Raw genomic sequence first — 21,439 nt, forward strand, 5'->3', positions numbered from 1 at the left:
TACCCAAGGATTTACCAAGTAAAATCCATCCATTGTCAATGCTAAAACATGTCCAATCTGGGGCCCAAAACCCAAATAAAAAGAAGCTGTTTTGTAAATGATCAGGAAAATCTTACACATGGGTTTCATTTGGGAACAACAAACATAATATTGATCCCAGTCAAACATTATTAAAAACAACAATACTCAACTAATGCATCATCTATTGATTTCTTAATTTATCCAATTGTTAGAACAAGTGGGGTGTTATAATACATTGATGCCAAATATAGTTACATTGTATTTAGTTACTAACAAATAATAAATATACACAAAAATACAAATATATATATATATATTAGGGAGGTTGTATTGTTATTTGGAGTACAAGTCTAATTGTTGCAAGGAGTGTGTTTATGAGGTGGCTGATTATGAACCTAAGCTTTTTGCAGTCATGTTTTTCAAAGAAATGATCAATTTCACACAGTGTGACTATGGCAAAATATTGACAAGTTTGTGCTTGTTTCCTGTGCAGAAACCTCCAGGGAAATGGTATTTAAATTGGATGCCCTGTGCTGTCTGGGTTCACTCTCATGATTTGGTTGAGTGGGAATAGGGAAGAAGTTGGGGGGGGGGGGAGAGTGGAGGACAAGGGATTTGGGGGGTGGATCCCATAGCTGCTTCTATTCACTGGACTCAGCTCCTCACACACGCAGTAGCAGCAAGTGACTTAACTCAGGCAGGGGCAGCCAGGCACTTTAAAGAAGCATCAGCCTATCAGGGTGTAGTGTCACCTACATGGCTCCATATAGATTGGCTTCCCTTTATCAACAAATGGCTAATTAGCATTCTCTGCTCTTCTCTGGTTGGCCAGCAGGCATGCCTGTCAGCAGCTGCACCCCTCCCCTCACCCATGCATCAGCCTTTGCCTTCAGCAGCTTGGCAGTAGAGAGTAGGATCTGCAAAGGGAAGGAGGAGAGAGGCAGGGATACAGAGGAGGAAGGCTGGATGTTGGGGGGATACAGAGGAGGAAGGCTGGATGTTGGGGGATCTCAGTCCAATGACCCTGGATCCATGGAAACCCTGCAGGGGGTGCTCTGATTTGAGCCCATCCAAGCTCAAAGCACACTGGGGAACACCAGGGGTGTGTTGACCCCCCTCAGCCTGCATGAAGAAGACCCCCCCAAGCCTGGGCACTGGGCAGATGTGGAGGCTGCAGAAAAAGCTCTGAATCTGCGATGTGCGCAATTGGATCTTGGATTTTGCAGGGTGCCAGGGAGAGGCTGTAACTAGGGAGGTGCCCAAGGAGCGGTGATTAGGAGAACTTACAACCCCAGGGTGGAGAAGGGGACTTGGATTTGGAGGACACAGGATGGAGCTTTGGATGGTGTAGAGCAGGCTATGGTTGTGGGGGTGATGCCTTGGAGGCTGTAGTCATCCCTGAGTCTGGGGGTTGGAGCCCTGATTTGCTTTGGGGGGAGCATGTGCTGAATGATGTCTGTGCTCTTCCTATGGAAGACCACCTGATCTGCCCCGATGCCAGCTCCCCCCTGAGGAGGAAGGTCCTGCTCCTCTTCACCATGCTCTTCTTGTGCCTCTACATGTTCTACTCCTGCGCCTCCCTCCCCCGGGTCACCACCCTATCCCAGCCCGGGGTCCTGTCCCAAGCCGGGCTCCTGTCCCGGCTGCTGCTCAGACCCCCACCCCAGGAGGTGGCAGAGGAGGGGGGCTCCATCTCCAGCTTCTACAACGGTTCCGGGAGCAAGAAGCTTCCCCAAGCCATCATCATTGGGGTGAAGAAAGGTGGGACCCGGGCTCTGCTGGAGTTCCTCCGGGTCCACCCGGACATCAGGGCGGTGGGAGCTGAGCCTCACTTCTTTGATAGGAACTACGAGAAGGGACTGGACTGGTACAGGTGAGTGAGAGGCACAGACCCCTATAGTCACAGATACTGTATAGGTGTGAGTGATATATATATATACACAAATGTATATATACATAAAGGCGTGAGTGCACTATTATGTGTGTTTATTGTGTGTGTATATATACATACACACACATATATATATATATATACACACACACACACACACACACACACACACACACACACACACACACACACACATGCAGATTGCAGATACTATAGAACTCCAGTATATAGGGATAACAGAAACAACAATCAATGGTGTAAAAGTGAGAGAAATATATATGGACACATAGCTGCACACACATATATAACGTAGACAATGTGTATATAGATACCCCACACATATACACTAAATATGTATATATAGATACACACACTAAATATGAATATACATATACACCCACAAATACAGTAGATATGTATATACATCGATGCACACACGGACAATAGATATGTATATACATCGATGCACACACAGACAGTAGATATGTATATACATCGATGCACACACAGACAGTAGATATGTATATACATCGATGCACACACAGACAGTAGATATGTATATACATAGATGCACACACAGACAGTAGATATGTGTGTATATATAGATACACACATACTGTGAGTGTGCGTATAAGCACAAGCCTGGATTAGCAGGGTAATTATATAGGTTCTACATGACATCTTCCTCACTTGCACACGTCCCCTATAGAGCATTCCTGTCAAAGCCACACACACAGACCCATTATACCTCTGCTGGGCACCATATCCCCCATTACTGCTTGTGCAGCCCAACAACCCCCCACATGGGACAGAGAGGGGGGCTTTTCTGTAGGGTTTATTCCAGTGAGTAAGAAACCCATGTCCCATTTGCTTCTGAGCTTCTTACCACTTGGGATATAGTCCTTTTGTTCTTATGTGATCATTAGATATTTCCTAATAGATCAAACCTTATATAAAATAGTTCCCCATCCCTAGAAAGCTAAGGATATAGACAGGGGATTTGCTTCCTGTCCCTAACATGTATGTATGTATGTATGTATGTTTGTATGTATGTATGTATGTATGTATGTATGTAGCTTGTCCTATGACATAAATTGTTAGTCCAAATAAAAAAGGTATCACCTAATACTGAAGAACTCATTTATTATGTGTAGATGTGTGTGTGTGTGTGTGTGTGTGTGTGTATATCAAATCCATGTAGTTAAGAGTCACTGCTTTTGGTAGCAAAAGTAATCTGGTTTATCCAGCAGAAAAACAGAAGATTTAATTTGAATTATTGCACTAAAGCATCAACAAAAAGTCGAATTTTGAAGTGTAAAAACCCGTATTGTCAGAGTAAAGAGGTTCTACGTGGAAGACCCAGTGTGGGGTTTGCTTGGGGGAAGATCTGGGAATTCAATTCACAACCCAAATTAAGCAACAATCAAGGCATTGATTTTTTTCTCTCTTTCTCACAGCAATCTGGGGGGGAAATCTTTGTGTGGCCTGAGTCCCATTACAGCAAAATGCGATTTGTTTGTCCATTTCCACGGACCCCAAGGATAGTTTTACTGCATAAATACTCTGATTATAAGAAAATATATGGAAGCAAAAACGTGCCGAGACACGAAAAAGTGTTCCAGGTACAATATGAAATAAAATAATAAATAGATATTCAATTTGCGATAACATATACCTTCCCTGGGTTTTGTAGGTTTTACCAGTTAGAATAAATAAAACTGATATAATATATATCCTAGTTCTATATGCAAAGTAGAGCATCATTTAATTATTTTGTTTTCAAAGTAAGAAAAAAGATTTGCAAAGCAATAAAAGTCGGCATTACCTCTGTACAGTATACTGCCATTTTTGCTAAAATGATGATGAAAAGTGGCGATCTTTTCTGAGAAGTGCGCTTGTGAACAGTTCTCGTCATTTTTCAGCGGGGGGGGCGTGAAAATGTTTGCGACGCGTATTGGGAAACGTTGGAACATCTCTGGCAAATGTCATTGCGGCTTTTGTACCGTAAAATTACTACTAAATAGTGTCATTTATCTGCATGATTTGACAAAGTGAGTGTTGCAGTGTGTAGGGGTAGAATATTGCAGTGTGCCTGTGTGGATTCGTTTTGCAGTGTCTAGTTGAGTATACTGTAGCAGTGTGTAGGTGTGTAGATGAGAATAGTAGTGTGCATGTGTGTAGATGAATATAGTAGTGTGTGTGTGTACGAGTATTGCAGTATGGATGGGGAGTGTGTAGGAGTATTGCAGTGTGTTGGAGTATTGCAGTGTGGATGAAAGTGAATGAGTTTTGCGGTGTCTGAGTGTGTGTGAATGTGAATTAGTGTGAATGTGAATGCGTGCGAATGTGTATGCGTGTAAATGAGTATTGCAGTGTGGATGAGTTTCAGAGTGTGAATGTGTATGTGTGTGGATGAGTATTGCAGTGTGTACGAGTATTGCAGTGTGTATGAGTGTATATGAATTTTGCAGTGTGTGTATGAGTTTTGCAGTGTGTGTGTGTATGAGTGTGTAGGAGTATTGCAGTGTGTATGAGTGTGTATGGGTTTTGCAGTGTGTATGGGTTTTGCAGTGTGTATGGGTATTGCAGTGTGTATGAGTATTGCAGTGTGTATGGGTATTGCAGTGTGTATGAGTATTGCAGTGTATAAGTGTGTATGAGTATTGCAGTGTGTTTGAGTGTGTATGAGCGTGTATGAGTATTGCAGTGTGTATGAGTGTGTATGAGTGTGTATGGGTTTTGCAGTGTGTATGAGTGTGTATGAGTATTGCAGTGTGTATGAGTGTGTATTGGGTTTGCAGTGTGTATGAGTGTGTATGGGTTTTGCAGTGTTTATGAGTGTGTATGAGCGTGTATGAGTATTGCAATGTGTTTGAGTGTGTATGAGCGTGTATGAGTATTGCAGTGTATAAGTGTGTATGAGTATTGCAGTGTGTATGAGTGTGTATGGGGTTTGCAGTGTGTATGAGTGTGTATGGGTTTTGCAGTGTGTATGAGTATTGCAGTGTGTATGAGTATTGCAGTGTGTATGAGTATTGCAGTGTGTATGAGTGTGTATGAGTGTGTATGAGTGTGTATGAGTATTGCAGTGTGTATGAGTGTGTATGAGTATTGCAGTGTGTATGAGTGTGTATGAGTATTGCAGTGTGTATGAGTGTGTATGAGTATTGCAGTGTGTATGAGTGTGTATGAGTGTGTATGAGAGTGTATGGGTATTGCAGTGTGTATGAGTGTGTATGAGTATTGCAGTGTGTATGAGTATTGCAGTGTGTATGAGTGTGTATGAGTATTGCAGTGTGTATGAGTGTGTATGAGTATTGCAGTGTGTATGAGTGTGTATGAGTGTGTATGGGTGTGTAGGAGTATTGCAGTGTGTATGAGTGTGTATGAGTGTGTATGAGTGTGTATGAGTATTGCAGTGTGTATGAGTGTGTATGAGTATTGCAGTGTGTATGAGTGTGTATGAGTGTGTATGAGTGTGTATGGGTTTTGGAGTGTGTATGAGTGTGTATGGGTATTGCAGTGTGTATGAGTGTGTATGAGTATTGCAGTGTGTATGAGTGTGTATGAGTATTGCAGTGTGTATGAGTGTGTATGAGTGTGTATGAGTGTGTATGGGTTTTGCAGTGTGTATGAGTGTGTATGAATGTGTATGAGTGTGTATGAGTGTGTATGAGTATTGCAGTGTGTATGAGTGTGTATGAGTGTGTATGGGTTTTGCAGTGTGTATGAGTGTGTATGAGTATTGCAGTGTGTATGAGTGTGTATGAGTATTGCAGTGTGTATGAGTATTGCAGTGTGTATGAGTATTGCAGTGTGTATGAGTGTGTATGAGTGTGTATGAGTATTGCAGTGTGTATGAGTATTGCAGTGTGTATGAGTGTGTATGAGTATTGCAGTGTGTATGAGTGTGTAGGAGTATTGCAGTGTGTATGAGTGTGTATGAGTGTGTATGAGTGTGTATGAGTGTGTATGAGTATTGCAGTGTGTATGAGTGTGTATGGGTTTTGCAGTGTGTATGGGTGTGTATGAGTGTGTATGGGTTTTGCAGTGTGTATGGGTGTGTATGAGTGTGTATAGGTTTTGCAGTGTGTATGGGTGTGTATGAGTGTGTATGGGTTTTGCAGTGTGTATGGGTGTGTATGAGTGTGTATAGGTTTTGCAGTGTGTATGGGTGTGTATGAGTGTGTATGGGTTTTGCAGTGCACCACTGATCTCTATTGGGAGGGAATGGGATTGCAGTTCAACTCCTAACAAAGTTCATTTTGGGTTCTTCCAAACTCTGGAAGGATCTCACTAGATAAATCAATGTATTTGTCCTTCCCGGCTTCTGAATAAACGGGGCAGCTGAAAATAAAAGAATATATATATTATTTCCACTCTCCCAACATCCCCAGGTGTTGACATGAGGACATAAAGTTTAACACATGGCATTTTTACTCCGATTTGTATAATCGCCTCTATTTCACAGCCCAGCACCTACAGACTAAACACCTTGCTGCTCATTTTAACCATTTAGCTGCTAAGCACTGCCCATCGGGTCGCAAAAGGGTTAAACTATTTTACCGTTAAATGTAATTCTCACGCTTTTCCAAAATGAGGGGGGGGGGGGGGAAAGATCCTACCCATTTGGGTTATTTTCAGCCTTACCAAACATTTCACCTTGCCGGTCATTAAAAAGTCTCATATTCTGACAGGGACCAGTGTGACACGTTTAGTCTCATATTGTGACAGGGACCTGTGTGACACGTTTAGTCTCATATTCTGGCAGGGACCTGTGTGACACGTTTAGTCTCATATTCTGACAGGGACCAGTGTGACACGTTTAGTCTCATATTCTGACAGGGACCAGTGTGACGCGTTTGAAGGTTCCGCACTCATCTAAAATACAATGTTTTCTTCTGTTTCACTTTGCTACATTGTATCTTTGAACACAATTTAGTGCTATAAATAGGGAGGAACGTCTCAGTGAGTAAAGGTGCGGACTAAACATCACACCGAGTGTGAGTCGGGTTCAATTCCCGCCTCCTTGTGACCTTGGGCAAGGTCACTTTATCTCCCTGTGCCTCAGGCACCAACAACATAGATTGTAAGCTCTTCTGGACAGGGACTGTGGGTAACAATGCTTTGTGCTGCGTACCCCGCGCTGTACTGTAATTGTGACGTGCTTTGCGTCCCAGTGGGGAAAAACCGCTATATGCAATAAAACTTATTATTAATGTGAAATTCGCTTCAAAGTTTTTACACAACTTTGTCCACTCTAAAAAACAAACAAACACAAAAAAAACTTGTGTACAAAGTTAATCATTTCCTGTTACATCCACCCAATCCAAAAATAGACTTTTTTTTAATTGATTTGTTTTTAACAAGTTAACACTTTTTTTTTAAAAACTACTTATTCAACAGTATATAATTTTTAAAGCTCCTCAAACTACAAATGCAATTTTTTAAACTCTATTTTTCATCTTTTTTTTGTGCAGTTTCTTTTAATATCACGTCAGGCTTCTCGGTTTGTCTTTGATTTTGAAATAACTTTGATGTTTTGTTTTTAGAGGCTTTGTCAGGGGGAATGTCACTTTTTTCCCCTCTCTCTCATTAATGGGCTCTCAAGATTTGCAAACATGGCAATATTCTCATAATATCCTTCTTTGACTCTGCTAGTACGCACATGTAAAGGCACAGATCACACTGATCAAATAGGAGACAAAGATTGCACGAGAAATGCTAAAATGACATGCTTTTATTATTAGTAATATTATTGCATAAAAGAAAATGCTTGTTCTGTTACTACTGTATTTTCCAATTTTTTTCCCCCCATTTTTTTTTTTTTTTTTACCCTTCTGGCAATATTATTTTAAAGCTGATCTTCAAAAGAAAAGAAAAATCAAAGTTAATAAAGCCATTAAAAAAAAAAATTGATGTTTTCCAGTTTGTTTTTACAGTAATATGGATGTAAAAAACCAAGAAGAAAATAAGAGATTAGGGAAAAGATTTTGCGGGATTATATTGTTATGCTTCCGGACTTTTAACTGTAATCTTTGTTAGGATTGCATAAGCCCCCCCTTTCCCTTCTCCGTTTTTATGGGAAAAGGCAGTTTCAAGCGGATATTATAGTTTGGCTACTGTATTTTACAAACTGACATTCACCAAAGGCAGGATTTAAATGAAAAAAAAATGGTAGAAAAACCAAATAAATCAGATTAAACCTGTGGTCAAAGTGACTTAAAAAAAATAAATTGTTAAAGGCATCATGAAAGATTTAATACAAAGATCTACATTTATTAAACTTTGGGGGCCCGCTCCTTAAACAGTGTTTTAGAAAGATTTGAGCAAGTTCTACGCTGAAGAAATTGAGCCGGGTGACTTTTCCTAAACCAGAGCCCCTTTTATCTATAATAAGAAAAATTAGAATTGTAAGATTGGGAAATAATAGAAAGCAGCGATACTGTCGCTGCGTGACCGCCGGGTCAACGTCTTCGAAATGCGCCGCGGACAAAAAAAAATTTTTGTCTGTTAACGTGAGCATTTTCGGGAAATTTTCGCCAACATGGCAGCGCTCAATGTCTTTCTTCTACAGTTTCGCCAACCCACGAGTTCGTAAAAATGGCAGCCCCTAAAAGGGCCGCGTGACCGAGATTTGGGGTCACGCGGCCGGCAAATTGGCTTGCAGCGGTTTGGCAAACTTCACACCAACAAAAAACCTGCATGCGTTGTCCAGTGCGCAAAGTTCTGCGAAAATTGCGCACATCCCACTACTAAGTTAGCTCCGTGGCCTGCAGCGCACTGCGTGGCAGCAGTGGAAGGGTTCATTCGATCCGTTTTGGTTTTGGCTCCAATTCTTGTACTTTGGAAAGGAGGAGAAATCAAAAGAACGTTTTTTTTTTATTTTAATACCAGCTTATATTTCGAATTGATGCAATAATGATAATGTGAATGAATAGCGGATCCTGGTCAGTGAGGTCATAAAAACACACGTACTTTCTGCTGGTACACCGCAGAGGGAAGTTGTTGTTCTTTAACTTCATTATCCAATTCCGCACACACGTAATATAGAAAACTACAGTATATACTGAACTGTACCCGTGGAAACTATAATTCTGCAGCAAATCATTTCTGTGTGTATCTACACATGGAAGAATTGACAGAAATTATTTGCTACTGAATTTATATATGTACATCTATCTGTACACACGCAAAGTATAACTTTAATAATATATTTACATTATTACATGTATTATTACATATAGACACACACACACTTTTGACAGTATGCAGTAACAGAACTATAGCAGTAGTGCATACAACGCTTATTAACTGCCACTGCTTTTTCTTTTATATATATATATATATATATATATATATATATATATATATATATATATATATTATAAAATCACACAGATATCAGGAAGGCATTGCCCTAACATTATACAGTAACCCGTCCCCTACATACAGTAGAATTCATTTAACGGTTATTGTAAACATCTGGTTCATTTTAAGCCCCCGTCCTATAACAATAAAAACCTCCATCATGTTTGCGGCTAAGCGTTAGAATCGCGCCTCTCTGTGTAAGGAAGAGAATGGGGTTATTAACATCCCCGGCTGCACAGGGGTTCAGATGATAAAAGACAGGACATTAATGAGCAGCGCTGTTAGGGTGTTAGCAAAGCACAAACCCGTTACATTAATCTCCCCTGAAAGAAAGACATTGCAGTTGGTGTTAGTTAATTGCCTGCAAAAGAAACTTTATTAAAAGCCACCCCTTGGGTCTGAAATCCTTTACAGTCCGTCTCCTTGTCCCGTTCTTCCATTTGTAACCCCACAGTTACTAATATGTGCAGCCAGGATCCCTCCCCCCAGAGGCGACTGCATGCTGTCTGCTATGTACACAAGTTGCAAAATAAAAATACATTATTTAGATTTGTAAGTGGCAGAAATAGTGTCAGAATGTATATTGTATTTAGGATTGCAGGTTTAAAATAAATAGTAATGCGCAGTAATTTTAAATAAATATATACATAAAAATATACACATACACACATACATATATACACCTTCTACAGCAAGCACAGGAAATATATATATAATATTTAGCTCATACGTGTGTGTGTATATATATATATATATATTTTTTGATTGATACACACACACACACACACACACACACACACACACACACACACACACACACACACACACACACACACACACACACACACACACACACACACACACACACACACACACACACACACACACACACACACTAGCCGGGTGCTGTGCATTATTCTCTTGGGCTGAATGGAAGGGTCTGGCTCTTTTGTCCGGTGCTGCAAAATTGTGCCATTCTGGGTCATTGGAGGCCTGTCGCTGATTAACCATTTCAATGCTGCAGAGACTTTTAAGATCCAGATCCAGCCAAGTTGCCACGGGGATTAAATGTATCCTCTGTTTAACCCCTTTCCTTCCAGCACACAAGTCAAACCCTGCTAACATGGAAGTTATTTATACTCCGTAAAACAGAGCTGTAGCGAGAAGAATACGTTCCTTTTCAATGTAAAACAAATTAAAAAAAACGGAACAGAAAGTAAAAAAATAAAAAAATTATACAAATGATATACACAGTATATATCAAAAAGAGAAAAGAAAAAGAAGCGCAAGCTCCATATATATATTATATATATTATATATATAGTGGTACTTTCAAAATAAGTAATTGGTTCCGTGGCTTTGAGAATGAAAAAGTGGCGTTCTTCCTGGTGCGTGGATACAATGCCAGGAGATACTTTAAGAATGGAGGTTAAAAAGTACTCGCTACTCTAGGTATATGAACCAACAAATACTGGTACTGCACACACAAACCATCACGCTTTCACTACTTTTTCGCTGGTACTCTGTCTTTGCGAGCGCGTGGCTTTCTAACGTAACATCCCCAACTCGATATGGGGGGTCTCGGGGGGGGGGGGGGGCTGCCGTTTTATTCCCATTATTAGCAATCCAATTTACCTTTAATACTTTTTGCCGTGGCAGTAACACAAAGCAGATGTCCCGGTATCGGAAACACTCCCACACCCCTCTAACTGAGCCACCTGTGCTGACGCTGGGATATCCTGAAAACCTGACCTGTTGATGGCTCTTGAGGACTGGAGTTGAGAACCCCTGGGTTAACCCTTTGCCGTTAGAGGGACCTTCAACAAATCGCTAACGGGTTACATCTGCAAATCTGAGTTTATCTACCGGAGAAATGCGTGCAGTATATCCGGCCTGCAGAAAACAGGAACGCCGCGGGACGAAAATCCGTCTCACAAACTTCCCCCAGGATTCATTATCAGCTATATATAATATCACTATACGGTGACCATTTAGTTAAAAATGTATCCACTCCAGAATACTTTCCCCAAAGTTTTTTTAAAATAATTTCCCCGTAACACTCAAATATTTGTTATTTCTTTGTGAGCCCCTTCCCTCCGCCCCCGTGGAGCTTGCACCCTGATTTTGCTGCCCGGAGGAACAGGGAGATAAAAATGGCTTCCACTGGGTCACAAGGAGAGTGGACACTGGACTATTACACCCACTACAAAGGCAGGAAGTTATTTATTCAGTACAAAACACACTCTACAAACATCTTGTGCAGAGAAGGGGTTAAATAACGTAAAGGAAAAGGGGGTGGGGGAGGGGTCCCTGAATATGATAAGAGCGCTTTGCTTTTTCTGTGCGTGGAACTGAAGGACTTTGGGACGCGTCTGGTACCAGCGCCATGTTTTATCTTCCTATATATGGAGACTAGCGATGCGCGTTGGTGTTGGGCAAGTTAAGGAAGACACCATTAGACCCGGGGAGGCCAACTCCGATCCTCCAGCGCCACCCTGAGGCCAGGTATTAGGGATATCCCTGCTTCAGCACAAGTGGCTCAGTCAATCGTTGGCTGAGCCACCTGTGCTGAAGCGGAGATATTCCAAATACTTGGCCTGTTGAGGGCTGGAGTTGGCCGCCCCGTTGGGAGAACAAGTCACCTTAAACCCCAGCCCAGGGAATGTGTATGTCCTGTAACACGGGCCCATAAGCCCGGGGTTGGTGTGTTTGCGGTGGCGGCAGCGGGGAGTCAGCCCGTGTCCTGTAACACGGGCCCATAAGCCCGGGGCTGGCGTGTTTGCGGTGGCGGCAGCGGGGAGTCGGCCCGTGTCCGCTCAGCGCTGATCTGCTGAAGCGAAAAGTGTCACAAACAATATCCAGTGGTTACTGGTCGGGTTTGGGGTTAAGCAGCGGCAGCCTTCATACCGCGGCCTTTCCCGGGAGCCTAATCACCGCGCCCTGGCGGAAAGACTGACTCCAATGGGGTTAGCATGGCACCGGCCAAGTCAGCTGCAGTTTCCACGTCCCGATCGGCATCATTACAGTTTCATGGACATATATCCACAGCGCCTTGCGACACAGTCCCTGCCTCTTGTAATGCCCGCTTCCGAGTGGGGGCTCTCCGGAGCGGCCCGGTTCTCTGCAACGCGTTGCTAGCCCGTCTGTAGAGACCAACGCCCAGTATTTGGCGCCCCGAACCCGTGAAGCGATAACGCCGTTTGCAGCAACAAATAAACAGCCTGTGTATTTCTACAATCACTTTTCATTCCTGTGAGATGCGGAGAGGTATGCAGCCACCTCCGGGGTGGGACTCGGGTATGGTATGCAGCCACCTCCAGGGTGGGACTCGGGTATGGTATGCAGCCACCTCCGGGGTGGGACTCGGGTATGGTATGCAGCCACCTCCTGGGTGGGACTCGGTCTTTGGGTATGGTATGCAGCCACCTCTGGGGTGGGACTTGGGTATGGTATGCAGCCACCTTTGGGGTGGGACTTGGGTATGGTATGCAGCCACCTCCGGGGTGGGACTCGGGTATGGTATGCAGCCACCTCCGGGGTGGGACTCGGGTATGGTATGCAGCCACCTCCTGGGTGGGACTCGGTCTTTGGGTATGGTATGCAGCCACCTCTGGGGTGGGACTCGGGTATGGTATGCAGCCACCTCTGGGGTGGGACTCGGGTATGGTATGCAGCCACCTCCGGGGTGGGACTCGGGTATGGTATGCAGCCACCTCCGGGGTGGGACTCGGGTATGGTATGCAGCCACCTCCGGGGTGGGACTCGGGTATGGTATGCAGCCACCTCCTGGGTGGGACTCGGTCTTTGGGTATGGTATGCAGCCACCTCTGGGGTGGGACTTGGGTATGGTATGCAGCCACCTTTGGGGTGGGACTTGGGTATGGTATGCAGCCACCTCCGGGGTGGGACTCGGGTATGGTATGCAGCCACCTCCTGGGTGGGACTCGGGTATGGTATGCAGCCACCTCCTGGGTGGGACTCGGTCTTTGGGTATGGTATGCAGCCACCTCTGGGGTGGGACTCGGGTATGGTATGCAGCCACCTCTGGGGTGGGACTCGGGTATGGTATGCAGCCACCTCCGGGGTGGGACTCGGGTATGGTATGCAGCCACCTCCTGGGTGGGACTCGGTCTTTGGGTATGGTATGCAGCCACCTCTGGGGTGGGACTTGGGTATGGTATGCAGCCACCTCTGGGGTGGGACTCGGGTATGGTATGCAGCCACCTCTGGGGTGGGACTCGGGTATGGTATGCAGCCACCTCCGGGGTGGGACTCGGGTATGGTATGCAGCCACCTCCGGGGTGGGACTCGGGTATGGTATGCAGCCACCTCCGGGGTGGGACTCGGGTATGGTATGCAGCCACCTCCTGGGTGGGACTCGGTCTTTGGGTATGGTATGCAGCCACCTCTGGGGTGGGACTTGGGTATGGTATGCAGCCACCTTTGGGGTGGGACTTGGGTATGGTATGCAGCCACCTCCGGGGTGGGACTCGGGTATGGTATGCAGCCACCTCTAGGGTGGGACTTGGGTATGATATGCAGCCACCTCTGGGGTGGGATTTGGGTATGGTATGCAGCCACCTCCGGGGTGGGACTCGGGTATGGTATGCAGCCACCTCCGGGGTGGGACTCGGGTATAGTATGCAGCCACCTCCGGGGTGGGACTCGGGCTTCGGGTACTTTATTGAATTACAATAAACTTGCCTGTGAATAGAATAAGTATATGTTTGTGTCAGGTAGCATGCCGTCCGAGAGGACTGTTCTCTCAAATATCAATGCGTTTATGACCGCTTTCTGCCCGAGAGTCCAGCAACAAATTGCAAACGGATTCCTCAGCAAACAGTATATTGTATCCACCCAGCCTCGTAACATCCGGTCTTGTGGGCGTGGAACGCGTTGGTGTGACTCTGCTTGTAAGTGCACACTTATTGCTGATATGTTGTATTATAAAGAAGATTGTTTTGTTGATGACAAGATAAAAACAGTCTAGGTGACATCATCGCGGCTGTAAACTGGAGACGGTGTGTTTGCAATGGTGTGTCTGTTACGTGAGCTGGGGGGAGAGAGCGGAGCTGGGGGAGAGAGCGGAGCTGGGGGAGAGAGAGCGGAGCTGGGGGAGAGAGAGGTGAGCTGAGGGGGAGCTGGTGGGGGGACGACTGATGATGAAGAGGAGGGATGATGAGGAGGGAGAGGATGGGGGAGGGAGAAAAAAATTACAGTCAGTATTAATATTAATGGGCCCTGAATTTTTTTACCTGGGGCCCGCTCATGTCTAGCTGCGCCACTGGTTCTGCCTCTGCCGTGGAGCCAGGGGGGAAAGCATGAGCCTTAAAGTGTGGTAGATCCATTGAATGGCTTCCCAGCAGAAGTGGTGGTAATACTGTAATCCTTATTCCTCAGCATATCCGCTGAAGCAGCTGTTTGAGCTGTTTTTTTTTTGGCCAAAAATCCCCCTTTAACGGTCGTTACGGCATATATAGAATTATTCCCTTAGGACTAAATAAAGCAGGTGAATCCGACTCCACCCCTAATGTTATTTGTCCTCGTGAGTGTTCTGCCCTCTGCCCTGGGGCAGTAAAAATAGATTGTGAGCTCTGTGGTAAAGGAAGTCAGGAACCCCTAAAATCGGGCAAAGCAGCATCGATTATTTCCAAATACAGAAATAGAAAATAATTTTAATCTATGTGCAATTAAAAGGGACATCTTTTTCTTTTCTATAAAGAGGCATTAACTAAAAATTAATTGCGAGCTTGAAATTATTATTTTTTCATTAAAATCACTGCCCGTTTTAAAACACCTATCAAATGAAACGGTTAAAATCTCCAGCCTTTTAATCCCCGTAGTTAGACGTAAAAACAGAAACACAGGATTTTAGTGATTTATGGCACATTCTGACAATTTTATTTTTCACAAATTCATTGATTTGGATTTTAATTTGCACTTTACATGTATTTTAAATAAAATAGCAAGATTCCCCCCCCCCCCCCCCCCAATTACAGCTGAAATGTTTCTTTTGGAAAAGGGATTTTAATTTGGTGCCAAAAATCTATGTTTCGGATTAATCAAATGAAAGAAAATGGGGATTGAGCAGAAGTTATTGCATTTTAGAAAATGAACATATATAGTTATGTATTTGATACATTTAAATTAAATCCACATTTATTTAACTCACATTAGCTTGTTAAACTTTCTTCATAAACTGGTCTGCTTGGTAAACTCTAAAATGAAACTGTATTAATATAAATAAAACTAATGATTAAAATATAACTATATTTTTAATCATTTCACTCATTCTAATATTTCCCAGCAATATTTAAACCACTAAATATTACACCCCTTTAAAAAAGTTTTGTACATTTGACCCCATTACGTTTTTGGTTAATACTAAAAAAAAATATTTTCTTAAAGAGAACAAAAATCAGAATGTCAAAAAAAAAGTTTAAACTTTACCGCTTAATTGTTCATTTTAAGACATTATCTGCACTGCCAGAAAGAATTATTTCTTCTATAGCGCTAGAGATGAACAGATTAACCGAATATAAAATATTCAGAATGTATTGTAAATTCAATTTACAATAAATAGTTCAACTGTTTATATGCAGTAAATGGTCTTATTCAGCATGAAAGTGCCAAGAAAACAGGTTGTTCTCAAATATAATGAATATATATACACACATATATATATATATACACATATATATATATACACATATACATATATATACTATATATATATATATATATACACACAGTGGTCGACAAATCACCAAAAAATCTACTCGCCGAATAAAAAAATCTACTCGCCACCTAGTACTGTACCACACGTGTGCTGCTTGGGCCAATAGGAGCTCGCCACGATGTTAAATCCACTCGCACGGGGCGAGCAAATGTATAGGTTTGTCGAACACTGTATATATATATATATTCACATTTTAAGTTATGGTGGGTGAAAAAGGCAACAAGAAACCTCCACTGTACCGTATTGCATATAGTCAATAAAGAATATCACTTGTGAGCACATTCACGTCTTAGGTCTGCAGCCCTGCCTTTCACCATTATCACCTAGCATACAGTGCTCCCACTGCAGCAAGGGATTCTGGGAAATGACATGCAATCAGATGCAAAGCCAGAGAAACCACTCACAGACATGTTTCTCTGGCTTTGCATCAGATTCCCATGCTGTGCTTAAAAGCTGTGTTAACAGCGAGCATTAGCTTATAAGGGTTCCATGTAAAAATGAAGTTCAGACAAAAGGTGACATGGTGCTCATTTCAAGTTTAGGCAGAAGGTGCTCATTTGCATGTCATTTCCCAGAATCCCTTGCTGCAGTGGAAGCACTGTCTAAGACATGTGAATGTGCTCACAAGTGATATTTTTATTTGAGATATATATATATATATATATATATATATATATATATATATATATATACAAAAACACAAAAAAGAAAGCGCCCGATCCTAGTGCAATATGTCCAAAAAAGAATAGATTTATTTCCCTAAAAAATCCAACAAAATGCTAACTCACAAACAACAGATTAAAAAGAGCGTTTTATGAGATATACTCATGCACCGGACGAGGATTCAGCTACTCAGCTCACTCCGTGTCTTCCCCGCATGGATCTGCAGTGCGCCACTGGGTCTCCGTCCAGCAGGAACTCAGGGAGCGACGCGGTGGTTCAGATAGTCCTCCGGAAACAAGGCTGGTGTGAAAACAAGTTCCGGGCCCAAATGTGTACCGTGTCTGAGCTGGAAATAGTTGCCTCTTTCGTTTAATAAGTCCAAGATGCAGAAGGTAAGTACCCACATCAGCAACGCAACATACACCCTACGCGTTTCTTCACATTACGTAGGGAGGACCATCTGAACCACCGTGTCGCTCCCTGAGTTCCTGCTGGACGGAGACCCAGTGGAGCACTGCAGATCCATGCGGGGAAGACACGGAGTGAGCTGAGTAGCTGAATCCTCGTCCGGTGCATGAGTATATCTCATAAAACGCTCTTTTTAATCTGTTGTTTGTGAGTTAGCATTTTGTTGGATTTTTTAGGGAAATAAATGTATATTTTTTTGGACATATTGCACTAGGATCGGGCGCTTTCTTTTTTGTGTTTTTGTACAGATTGGCTTGGAATTCGTTGGTTCCCCGTGGAAGCCAGCATGTTCCTGTTTGCAGCAAGATCTTACAACTGATCCATATAATATTGGACTTTTTTCATCAGTTCATGCAATTGTATTATTATTTTATTGTTTTATTCTGTTCTGTTTTCATTATTTCCCTTGTCCTATCCACTGGTGGTATATGCTACTCTATTCAGTTTTATATATACCAGCAATATATAGACATACATTTAATATATATATATTTTTTTATTTATTTATTTATTTTTGTAACTAATTTATTTTATATATTTTTTTTATATATTTGATCTTGTTTGTCACATCATCCGGTTGATATCTATTATATCCTATAGTAATTGGTTCATACAACTATTATATTGTTATACCTTTTAGCTGGGGATTGGTTCACTTGATAAGGCGCAGTCTTATTTGTTTTTATATATATATATATATATATATATATATATATATATATATATATATATATATATACATATATATATATATATATATACACACACACACACACACACACACACACACACACACACACACACACACACACACACACACACACACACACACACACACACACGTCTACACAGGGGAACGATGTTCAGGAAACCCAATCTTGTTATAATTAGAGCAGAAACAGAAGATTTCTTATTCAGCGTCACTATTTTTTTTACACTTTACATCTCACAAAAACGGTGACAAAACGTCCACGTCTCATGTTCAGTGAAACGGTTATAAATGTCTGAATATCGCCGGATTCCAATCCAGCCAGCAAACGGGTTAATGACATTTCAAAACGGTCTTCACAGAGGGGACGGAAATGAATGGAGTTGTGGATTTTTTGTTTTTTTTCTCTTACGCTAAATCGCCGCAAAATGCGGCAGAACTGAGGGATTTACCGACGTCTCCCAATTGCAAAAATTAGGAAGGAATTAAAAAAAAAAAAATACGACTTTAAACTGGATTATTTTCCCGTTTTGCTCCTTCACTTCATTATGAAGCCAGCTGAATTTAAAACTTTCCGTCCTAAAGCGCGTTAACGTCCTTTCAAGTCAAGCTGTGATAGACACACGGCTCTTCTGTATGAGATCACAGGCCTGCAATGCCTTTCCCAAGTGGGAACGATGTTCGCTTGTAAATGAATCTCGCCATCCCACTTGAAACTCTCCTCTTTGCCGTGACGGAAGGGAAAGCGGATACGCAAATTACGGAATGAGCCGTTTATAAGTAGCGCTGGAATCTGCAAGGTTTTAATAACTTTGAGCTTTCTTTTGAAAGGTGTATACGGTTACGCGCTGATCCCCCTTTGCTATTTTTGGCAAGGTGGCTGAGTTTGGGAAAGAGCGATCTCGACATTTGTAACCATTTCCTCCGCGTATCTTGCCCTGTATTTCGAAAGGCGGTTTACCCAGAACGCTACATTGAGATTATGTGTCGCAATGTAAATAGATTTACATTGCTGATTATTACGCAGACGACATTGTGGAGAAGAAACAAGGGACACTTTTTTTTGATGCAAGCAAACTAAGAATTCATAGTATAAGTGTAATGCCAAAATATTTAATCTCGTCTCTTTAAAAAAAAAATGAATACACTATATATTTTTTGTGTTGTCATCTTTTTTCTCTATTGTAAAGAGTTGTGAATCATTTTTGGAAGATGCACAATTTTTTGTTGCATTGTGGACTTTTCTGGCTACAGTTATAAGGAAAATTAATATTTATAGTTATTATTTAGAGTATCGTGCTAGATTATATATGAGGGAATGTGTGGGAGTGACGTGGAGAAGAGAGGCTGTAACTGCAGGACCTGGGGGATCATTGAGGGGAGGCTTCATCCAGCGGTGGGGAGACACGGGCTGGAGAGGATGGGATGAGGGAATGTGTGGGAGCGACGTGGAGAAGAGAGGCTGTAACCGCAGGGCCTGGGAGATCACTGGGGAGGCTTCATCCAGCAGTGGGGAGACACGGGCTGGAGAGGATGGGATGAGGGAATGTGTGGGAGCGACGTGGAGAAGAGAGGCTGTAACTGCAGGACCTGGGAGATCACTGGGGAGGCTTCATCCAGCAGTGGGGAGACACGGGCTGGGGAGGATGGGATGAGGGAATGTGTGGGAGCGACGTGGAGAAGAGAGGCTGTAACTGCAGGACCTGGGAGATCACTGGGGAGGCTTCATCCAGCGGTGGGGAGACACGGGCTGGGGAGGATGGGATGAGGGAATGTGTGGGAGCGACGTGGAGAAGAGGCTGTAACCGCAGGACCTGGGAGATCATTGAGGGGAGGCTTCATCCAGCAGTGGGGAGACACGGGCTGAAGGTGATCTGGAAATAAAATTGCAAGTGATATAGGCAGTAATGGGATCGTCACCATTATCATTAACCCAATCGTTGCCCGGTGGACCAGCGGGTCAGCGAATGGGCTTAATGTATCGGCAAGCTCAGCTGTGTGTAATGTCACTCATCCCCTTTGCAATGCGGCTGTCCCACTAAGCAACGTTGTGGTTACAAAACGACACTAATGCAGCCACCTCTGAGGTGGAGTTGTGTTCTAGTTCGCTCCTGTGCGAGGCAAGTGTCAAAGGAGGAGGTGATTTTGAAGTGGATTCAAATCCAATCATCCCTCTAGCTAGTCCACCCCATCACCTATTAGTACAACACATGTGTACATATTGGCAAATACCATTAGCTTAGATACACACAAGTAGAGAATTGCCTTGGCACAGATTTACTTGTGGTGAAGTTCTCTGTTCACCTCCCTGGATTCTTTTTTCTTTCTCCCCCCCCACCCCCTCCTAATAATGAGCTGGAAAGCCAAGCCAAAGTGTCTGCCAAGCCACTCTCAATTAGTGACATAATTGCAAGCAATTAGTGCCTTAATTGAACTTCAAAAAGAATCTTATCTGAGGATCTTAGGAGAAGGTATCTTTATTCTGATAAAACAGTTTGTGGTCTGTATCATGGGGAACAGATACGGGCTTCCTGTCAGAGTGAAGCAGAGGTTGCCGTGGGAACACTCTAATGCAGGCTCGGGCCTTTCTAAATAAAATGCAAAATAATACACAATGTTGTGTTTAGCTTTGAAGGGAATCACATTGGGAGCAGTTTCAAGGTGGGTCAGTTTTGGGGAGAACTGCATGTCGACATTAATGGGGTGTTTTTGGGACTTACTGCCCCAGTTTAATGAATGTATGTATGTCTTTATTTATATAGCGCCATTAATGTACAGAGCGCTTCCATGAGTCTTAAGCGGTTCCTTTTAATCAATGATGTATTACATTGCTTCGAGTCTTTGTCAGAGCAGAGGTTAATGGGATAAAAACCTGCCACCCCATACAGTAACGGCCGATGTAATTGGCCTTCGCTGGTCCTTTTAGCGTATGGGCTCGGAAATACTAAACAAATTGGAGGTCTCGTTATTTCAGACCTTCTAATTAGAAGGTCACGGAGCATTTTTGTGGTACCGGTTGCCCGGGTCTCCTGAAAAGCCGATGATCGCAAAATCGTTGCCCTGATTACAGGGCAGATGGAAATATGATTCTCTTAATTAGTCGAGCCTTTGAAGAATTATCCTATAGGTAGGATAGGGGGGGAGGGGGTGGGTTGTTAAATGTATAGGTAAAAGCAGGGATTCTGGGTAATGACATGCAAATGAGTGGCCAACTCCAGTCCTCAAGGGCCATCAGCAGGTAAGGTTTTCAGGATATCCCTGCTTCAACACAGTTGGTTCATTCAGTCCCAGCTTCAGCACAGGTGGCTCAGACTTTTACTGAACCACCTGTGATGTAGCAGGGATATCCGGAAAACCTGACCTGTTGGTAGCTCTTGAAGACTGGAGTTGCCCACCCCTGGGTTAAAGCAACCGAAAAACGTCAGCACATTTGGACAGACGAAAGCAATCCTTTTTTATTTATTCTTGACACTTTGGTTGTTTCTTTATGTAAATGTCGTGCTTGATAAAGTTCTTCCTCTCCTGCGCGTGTCTGGTACAGTGTTACAGGGGCTTCCTTATCCCACAGCTGGAAGTC

At 43.0% G+C, this 21,439-nt stretch overlaps 1 protein-coding gene across 1 annotated transcript in view; it reads left to right on the top strand.

Moving 5' to 3' along the window:
* Positions 1–845: 845 nt before the first annotated feature.
* The window catches only part of LOC142472606 (heparan sulfate glucosamine 3-O-sulfotransferase 3B1-like), a 31,401-nt gene continuing 10,807 nt past the window's right edge, over positions 846–21,439 (top strand). The window contains exon 1 of the mRNA XM_075579680.1: positions 846–1,894. Coding sequence (XP_075435795.1) covers positions 1,491–1,894 — 404 coding nt within the window. The 5' untranslated portion in view covers positions 846–1,490. The remainder of the gene's footprint in view (positions 1,895–21,439) is intronic.

This window comes from Ascaphus truei, chromosome 22 (genome assembly GCF_040206685.1).
Source record: "Ascaphus truei isolate aAscTru1 chromosome 22, aAscTru1.hap1, whole genome shotgun sequence".
Lineage (NCBI taxonomy): Eukaryota > Metazoa > Chordata > Amphibia > Anura > Ascaphidae > Ascaphus > Ascaphus truei.